General features: G+C 44.2%; 1 protein-coding gene across 1 annotated transcript; it reads left to right on the forward strand.

The window, feature by feature from the left end:
* Positions 1 to 220: 220 nt before the first annotated feature.
* LOC139340382 (cyclin-dependent kinase 5 activator 1-like) lies at positions 221 to 3,339 on the forward strand. Its single transcript, XM_070976173.1, has one exon. It carries the CDS (start codon positions 657 to 659, stop codon positions 1,533 to 1,535), a length of 879 nt encoding a protein of 292 aa, XP_070832274.1. The 5' UTR covers positions 221 to 656; the 3' UTR covers positions 1,536 to 3,339.
* The last annotated feature ends 5,061 nt before the right edge of the window (positions 3,340 to 8,400 follow it).

An 8,400-nucleotide genomic window follows, 5' to 3' on the forward strand; every position in this document is an offset into this window, starting at 1 on the left:
GATTTAAATGTGTGAAAATATGTGAAATGTATTAAACATTCATTGATGCATTAGAGATGCTAATTTAAAGGTGACAATGGTGCAAATGTCAGTGAATAGAGCTACAAATCACACCATTCACTGCTGTCAGTCAGTGTGCGGACCGATTTTGCAGACTGTTGACAAAATTAAAAGAAAAATAGTGATTTATAGATAGCACGGATTTTCTAAACTGGGCAGTTGGAGGCAGAATAGTGCTTATTACCTGTATATACGGGCTATCAATAGCAGCCTAGAACTAAAAACAACACCCCTAGTGATTGGATCATTGATTGCTTCTCTCATTGGCCGGCTCGGCTGTCAGTCACGGGCTGCACTTGCTGGTTCGTTTATACCCTTGACTTAACGCAGGGCGACTAATCTAGGTTTGCGCTGCAGCCGTAGGATTGTGCCGCAGCGTCTCCCCGCCGAGCATCTGTTGGAATACAAGTTCGCTCTGAAAAACGTGCTCCGTCCTCGTCCCCCGCCGCCCAGGAGCGAGCACACGGAGTAACTGAGCGTGTAAATGGAGTTTCAATCGCTGTCGTGACTGTTCGTCCGCCGCCTCTCATCCCTGCACAAGACTGCGTTGAAGTTGCAGCAGCATCCACACCACCGCGGCTCTCTCCTTTGCAGCCATGGGAACCGTCCTCTCCATATCTCCGGCCACTAAAAAGGCATCTATCATGGACGCCGAGGTCGCCGGGGATGGAGGCAAAAACGACAAGAGCCTCAAGCGGCACTCGATGTTCGTCTCTCTCTCCTGGAAGAAGCTGGTGGCCAGCTCGGCCAAGAAGAGTGCCAAGAAAGTGACCCCGAACCCGCTGCCCGCCCCGTCCAGCCAGGTGGCTCAGCTCAACAGCGAGAACATCCGGAAGACGCACCAAACCGAGGAGAAGAAGCCCAAAGTGCCCATCCCGGTCCCGGTGCCCACGGTCCCCACGAAAAACAGCGAGGCTGCAGCCCAGAACGGGAGGATTTCCACGGTCCAGAAGCAGTCCAGCAGCCTGTCTCTGGTGTCACCGAGGCGGATAGTTATCCAGGCTTCAACCGGGGAGCTGCTCCGCTGTTTGGGGGACTTCATGTGCCGCAGGTGTTTTAAACTGAAAGAACTGAACAGCGGAGAGGTGATCCTCTGGTTCCGAAACATCGACCGGACTCTTTTGCTCCAGGGCTGGCAGGACCAGGGCTTCATCACGCCGGCTAACGTGGTGTTCGTGTACCTGTTGTGCGAAGACACGGTGGCGGACAGCATCGACAGCGCGGCCGAGCTGCAGGGCACCTTTCAGACTTGCCTCTACCTCGCCTACTCCTACATGGGCAACGAGATCTCCTACCCACTCAAGCCGTTCATGATCGAGTCCAACAAGGACGTTTTCTGGGAGACGTCGCTCCGGATCATCAACAGGATGAGTGCCAAAATGCTGCAGCTGAACGCGGACCCGCACTTTTTCACCGAGGTCTTCCAGGACCTCAAAAACCAACGAGACAGCAACGAGTCCAACCTGGACCGCTGAGACAAACAAGACACATGTGTTTCGTTTCTTTTATTTTTATTTTTTTTAATGATTTGCAAAACCACACAGCGGTGGTTTTGAATGTAAAAGCCTGCGTCGAAGGCATCTCACGTCTGGGCTGAATATCTCTCTAATGATGTTACACAACCGGTGTTTAGGCTACAGTGTAGGAGACTTCATCAAATGCATGCCAGTGGTATATTGTCCTCTCGTGTCTAGTAGGATGGACCTCGCGGTGCAAGTCGCATTCAAAGTGACCCTCCAATTCCCCCGTTTCATTCGTGGTCGGCCTACTCGCTGGGTGAGTGAGCGGATGTCGCAGTGAGGTGAGCTTCCAGGCAGGACCGCAAATAGATCACAGTGTTTTGGCGAAGGAGGCGAGAGGCGGAGCTGTCCGAGGTGCTGACCCGTGCGGCCATTTCTCCACCGCGCCAGAGCCAAGCGTTGCTTAAGATGACCAGTCAGGTCAATACACCTTCAGCACATAGGCCTAAGCCGTGTGAGTAGAGGTACTATGTTGTGATTTAAAAAAAAAATCCTCTACCAGCTCATAGCTAAGCTGTTAAATGTGTTTCTCTCAGAGGATATAAGACTGGAGATACTCCTCTAAGGGTAACAGGTGAAAAGCTGCACAAAAGCATCAGGCTGTGTCTGGCCGTCTTCACGGCCGGTTGGTAATGTTTTCAGCTCCTTCTGTGCGGTTAGAAAGCACAGATTTCCTCATGTAAACCACCTCACTTTCAATTAAAATACCTTGTTTTCTTGTAATCGGTGTGACGCTGTAGCGATGTACCTGTAAGTGGGCGGTTGGTTCAAGCTGAAGATGAGGGTAAGGGGCAGAGATGTGAAAGCAGAGAGGGGAGTATCATCCCTTTGAGGAATGTATATGATAAACTGCACTAAATGGGCCCATCGACGGCCACAAAGCAAGATTATCAACCCAGGGCCTCTGGTGTGTATTGCTTTCCAATACGCTGCAGAAGCCAACATAACTGGACTGAAGGGAATGTACAGTTTTTCCAAGAGATTTTTGTTTTTCATATGTGCCAACTATTAAATACTATTGGCCTGAAACGATATGGTTTACATGTACATATCCCACGTTTTCAATCTGCTCTTTATTTGTCTCTGCCTGTTTTGAAGGCGGCTGTATAGGATGTAGTTCAAGCACAACAACAACAACAACAAAAAGCAAATAGAGCGTAATGGTCAAGTGGTCCGCTCTGTAAATGGTACTGTTCATTTTTAGTGCAGTCAGTTCAGGAAGGACGCTTCCTCATCATGTACATACTGAATGTGAAGGTCTCATTACTAAGCGACTGAAGATTTATCATTTGCACATATCATTGCAGTTTCTATAAGCTAAACGTGATTTGGGCATACCTGATGGTTATTATTCAGTATTATGCTCCTTCTAAGTGATAATTGTGATGTTGTGTTGTGAATCCATTGCTTGGAAAGTTGAATATAATGCTGCTATTTTGCACAGCTGAGAACAAATCCTTGATGTTTTGCACAGTGGTATGACATAACAGTCTTGTACCAGTGTTTCCTTTCAGTCACTGGAGTGTTTGCCATTTAGGTTCGCAGTTAATGTCACAGAGTCTCGCTCTAGGATGTGAATTCGATCTTTTGTACAGTTCATTTTTCCTATATGTCAGCAATGAAAGCGATATTTAGACGTGTGTGTTGTCTGTGGTGTTGCACCGCAGTTGCATTCACTCTCTCTACGTGTTAAAAAAAGGTCAGTGCATTAATTGTTTATGGTGACCATGATGAAATAAATCCAAACTTCTGTAGGATCTCTCATCTCTCTCGCATTGTTTTGTTCATTTAACACTTTGTGTTCATGTTTAAGTGTGTGGCCACTGCTGTAGAAATATCTGAATGTGTGAGCGTACTCATGTTTGCACAAACCTTGCAGTCTGCTGAAGAGGTAATTAACCTGGACAGCCTCTTATCTTCTCACACCAGCCACTAATCCTTTGATTTGCAGGGAATCCTTGGGACATGGTTATGCAATGGAAATAAGCCCATGACCGATATGCTTACTGGCGATGATACCATAAGTTGCCATGAGACTGAAGCTCATGTGATTTCATTGGGAGCCATGAAACTCATCAGATAGAGCATTCTTATATGGCAAATGGCAGACAGATACCCGTACAGCTACATTACAACTAGAATATGTTGTAATTGATGTCACTGAACACAGAGAAGTAAGCTGACACATATAGAGGATATTTTTGGCATCCTTCTGCGTGTCCTGGGTTTTCTAATCGGGGCCACATGCTGAAATGGGAACACAGGAACCAAACAGTGAGAAAGTAAATTAGAAAGACACATAAAAAAGGGGAGGAGGAATCTGCATCTATCAATCTGCTAAACTGGCCTCACGCTCTGCATTATAAATAGTGATTTTCAGAAATATGCAAAATTGAGCGAGGGTTTAAAATATGCCTCCCTGGAGTTGCACTTTGCATTAAAATTCCCTCAACTTAGAGCATGGCTACATTAATGATAGGCTGTATGAGAGACTGGAGCTGAATTGATAAGGGTTTCCACGTTTTTTTTTTTTATGAATAAGCCACGTGGGCTGGAGGGTTGCTTCATGTGATTGGTTAGAATCTGCTGCAGTCTCAGAACTGTCTGTGACTCTCTCTCTCTGTGTTATAGGGACATACAGTGCCTATTTACAGAGCAGAGATGAAGAAAGGCAGACAGAAAATGAAAAAAGAAAAAAAACTAGAACAAGAATGAAACAGTTTGGGAGTTGGGCAGAGGTAGAGGGAGTGGAAAGACAGTGGAGCAGGGAAATAAATGTAAAAAACAAAAAAGGGGTAAATGAGAACAGGGAGAGGGAGGGAGACAAACAAGCTTCATTCATTCACTGCAAGGTAAAGTCAGTCAGTAAAGAGGAGGGTCAAAGCCCTATGAACCAAAAATGACCACTGCAGAGGGGCATTAAAATCTACTTTGACTGCAAATTGTCGTGTTGATGGATTTACATTGTCATCTAGTTTGACATCGGAGCATGTTTTGTACTGGTATGTTAACTTATTAATAAGAGCATGGCTTATTTTTACAAGCCTAACTCATACCACATATCATCACTTGATTCTGCTTTAAGCACAATGATACAAAATCCTCTTTACGTGTTAAAACCTTTATTGGTTTTCTTAGCTTTAATCACTGCAGTACGTTTTTTTAACATTCATTCTGAATGACATCCAGACAGCTTCAACTTGTAAACTAAAGAACTGCACATTCAGGCAGATGATCTGCGAGGTCAAACAATGAAAGAAATCAAAGGAAAATGGCACGTCATGATGGTCAAAATAGCTCTGCTGGAACAGCTTCTGTTTTTTCCTTTTCTGCACGCTGCTACAGGTTGACTTCATGGTAGAATCCTGCAGCAGTGTTATGTAACAGCCTCCCAGTGCAGTGTTGTGAGTCTTCTCTTTATTATTAAGATTCAGCCCAGGTCTCCAGCATATCTGTCTTCCAGCCCGCTTTCAGCATTCTTCTCTGCTGTGTCTCTATAGTAACGGGTAGGTAAGTGAATGAGAGCTGGACAAAGTGAGCTGTGTGGGGCTGAGCGTGGGCTGGACCGCTGCACAACACATACGCACACGCTGCTGCGAGCAACAGAAGGCACTCACACAGTGTTTGCGAGCGTCTGCCGGCGCAGGCGTGAGTCCTCCGCGTCCAGCCGCGCTCTGTCTTTTCTGAGTTACCTCTGCCGCCGTACTGCTGTGCTTCCCATTCTGCTGGATTCCTCTTCCTCATGTCATCATGAGTGATGAAAGAGAAGAGCAACAGTACGTTTTACCACCGAAGCCAGACTTTCAGATTTGCTTCAGCATATAGATCATCATCATATTGTCTATCATGGTATTTGTATTTTACTGACCAACTACTGTGTAACTCTAACTTATGGTACGGACAAACGGTGATGAGAAAGCTGGATAAAGTGTCTAGGTAATAAGGGAATATTCCATCAAATTAAGATTTATCAAGGTTCCTGAATCCGACAAATGATGTTTACAAGCACAGACATGTAACACGATATTAACCAGGACACTAGTGTGCATGTATACAAACTGAAGAACTGCATTCACATCCTGTATTTTATAGTCTATTGCATAAAACGGAGAAGTCATTCACCTAAAGGCTCCTCGGTTTTGACATGCTTTCAGTCATTTTGTCACACGGCACACACCGTGCCTTGAACTGCAGGCTGCAGGCTGCATGCTATAGAGTATAGAAATTCAGACGGAAGACAGGAAGTGAACACTGCAGTGGACGAGATGGAGGAAGGTTCGACCTGCTAGTTTGGATGAAATTAAGAGAGAAAGGTATAAAGAGGAAATCAGAACGTGTGTTGGATGTGACCCTTACGCCATGAAGAGGAGCGATTGTCAAATGAACTGAAAGATTTGCTGCTGTTGCAGACAGTTGATAGAACAGCTACCTGCTCATTCAGACGTCGGTCTGCTCGAGAAACCAGATGAAAGCATATAAAAGTATGGAGGCATACAAGCTGCTTTTCTCTCTTTTTTGGTCAATTTCTTGCATTTTCACCTTTATGAACAACAACTTTTGGTACTCAAGAAAAGCTCCTCGTGGTTTCTTGGTTTGATCGACCTGAGCAACCGAAACGATGCAAAACATCATCAAGACAGTGATGGAAAGTATCCAAGTACATTTACTCAAGAACTGCACTCAGGTACAATTCTGTGGTACTTTACTTCAGTAATTACACTTTATTCTACTTTCAGGTTTTACAACATTTCAGAGGGAATTTTTGTATTACTTTTTTCTCCACTACAGCTTTACTAGTGACTTTTTCTGATTCAGATTTTACATTTTAAAATATATGATAAGTATAAAATACAGCACAATGAAGATTAATCCAGAGACGCCTCAGAAAAGCAGCTGAGGTCTCATGTCACATTTCAGATGTCTATGAGTTGTTAACAGTTCTGTCAAAGAGACATTTCCTGTCCAGACTTCTCAGATTTCGCACTTAAATAACTGTTAGACACGAAATTCAAATTAATATTACACCAAAAAGCAAAATTAGAGAGGTTTAAAGAAATGCCCAGTAATGTAATGCATGAGTATTTCTTATGTTAACATTGGAACTTGTACTCAAGTAAAGGATCTGAATATTTCATCCACCACCAGTGAATGACCTGGGCATTAGAAATTAGATTTGTAACTTCATTAAGACAACATCTTGACCAGTATGTGAGCAGTCCTGAGTTGGAAAAGGATTGTCTTTCACCGAGCATTTGTTGGCTTCACCTGAAAGGAAAAGCGACAGAATCTAGACCAACCGAGGAAACACTCTGCAGGGATTATGTCTATTTTGCTGTCCTCTTGCGACATAACCACCCAGCTAATCTCTTTAACTAGATTACTCCAGCATGGAGTTGCAGTAAGAGGCAGCTGGTCACCACTTTGACACAGTAGGGTGAAGTCAGTCTCAGCACAGTTCAGTTCATTGACGGGTGAGTCATCTGCTGCCAGGTTACATACGTTACGTAACTTTAGCATTTTGTGTTTGACACTTGTTATATTTAAATTTCAGTTGTTACGCAATATGAAACAAATCCAGCACAGTATACTAATTCCTTCATTCAGCACACACCTACACAATGTTCATTGTCATTTTCTGTTCTTATTTTGCCAGTGAATCACTTCACACCACATGAAGCTGCATGATTACTCATCCATTTGGATTTATATAACAGACAAAAACCTAACCCTGGATTTTGAAGTCTAGAGACGCTCCAATCTCAGAAAATTGACAAATTAACACGTCAGACGCAAAGCATTACCTGTTTACTGTCATCCAGCTCTAATATTTGTCACATGTAAGACACTTTTAACACATATTGTAACCATTGTATGTAGATTGGGGATTGGGCTTCACCTGAGAAGCTTATTGATGTTGCATGTGTGGTTAGTAGAGAGGAGGGGGCTCACTTGTGTGGAGGTAGCAATTATATTAGGGTGGTCTTAGCCCCCCTTGCCCTCCCTTTGGCAGCACCCATGGCCATACTAAATTACTATACATCACACTAACCTCTGTGATGGCTGTAACTGGTCTCTTTGACGAGGCGTCGGATGTCTGATGATGGTGCTGATGATGATGATGATGATGATGATGATGATCGCAGCACGTTTTCCTGGTTTGGCTCAGACTGGAGCTGAACTCAACCGTTGCAAGGTTCAGTTTTGAAAAAGAGCTGCTCTCAGTGGTAGCTCGTTGCTTTGCAGCTCAATGATTTCATGTTGCAGGTTGTCAGGCACCTCAGCTGGTTCCACGTTAGCATATATGTTCAGTTCCTTTTGTTTACTGTTCATGTCCTGGAACTTCTCAGCAAACGCCTGAAGGAGTTTTCACACTGATCGGCATATTCAGACGGATTTAGTTCTTGCAGAGCAGGAAAATGCACAGTGTTTCCTCTTTCCAGTTGCCACGGCTTTAATTTCACATTTGAAAGCAGAGTTTCAGCTCTGAGAGGTAATTGGTAATGTCCACCATGAAGGCCAAAGCACACAGGCACTTGCTATCACTGAGTTTACACGTCATCTCTATGAATTATTCCAGAATAATTTTACTTTGTCCACTGCTAGCATCTCCACGGCAGCAACAAGGCTCTCCTTCACAAATGCTCCTTTTGAGGTTTCAGCTTGTTAGCTATTAGCATGACACTGTGTTAGTCAGAGGGAGGGTCTGTGAAAGCTGCTTGTTGGGCCTCGAAACTCCGCCGAATAGCGTTAACTTTATCCAAGTGTATTTGTCCTTTAGCATGTTTGTACACTCGAGATTAGCTTCTTCCCACACTTTGAC

This window comes from Chaetodon trifascialis, chromosome 12 (genome assembly GCF_039877785.1).
Source record: "Chaetodon trifascialis isolate fChaTrf1 chromosome 12, fChaTrf1.hap1, whole genome shotgun sequence".
Taxonomy (NCBI): Eukaryota; Metazoa; Chordata; class Actinopteri; order Chaetodontiformes; family Chaetodontidae; genus Chaetodon; species Chaetodon trifascialis.

Bases quoted from the DNA above. Each gene is read 5' to 3' on its own strand.
- LOC139340382 (XM_070976173.1), top strand. From the start codon at position 657: ATGGGAACCGTCCTCTCCATATCTCCGGCCACTAAAAAGGCATCTATC.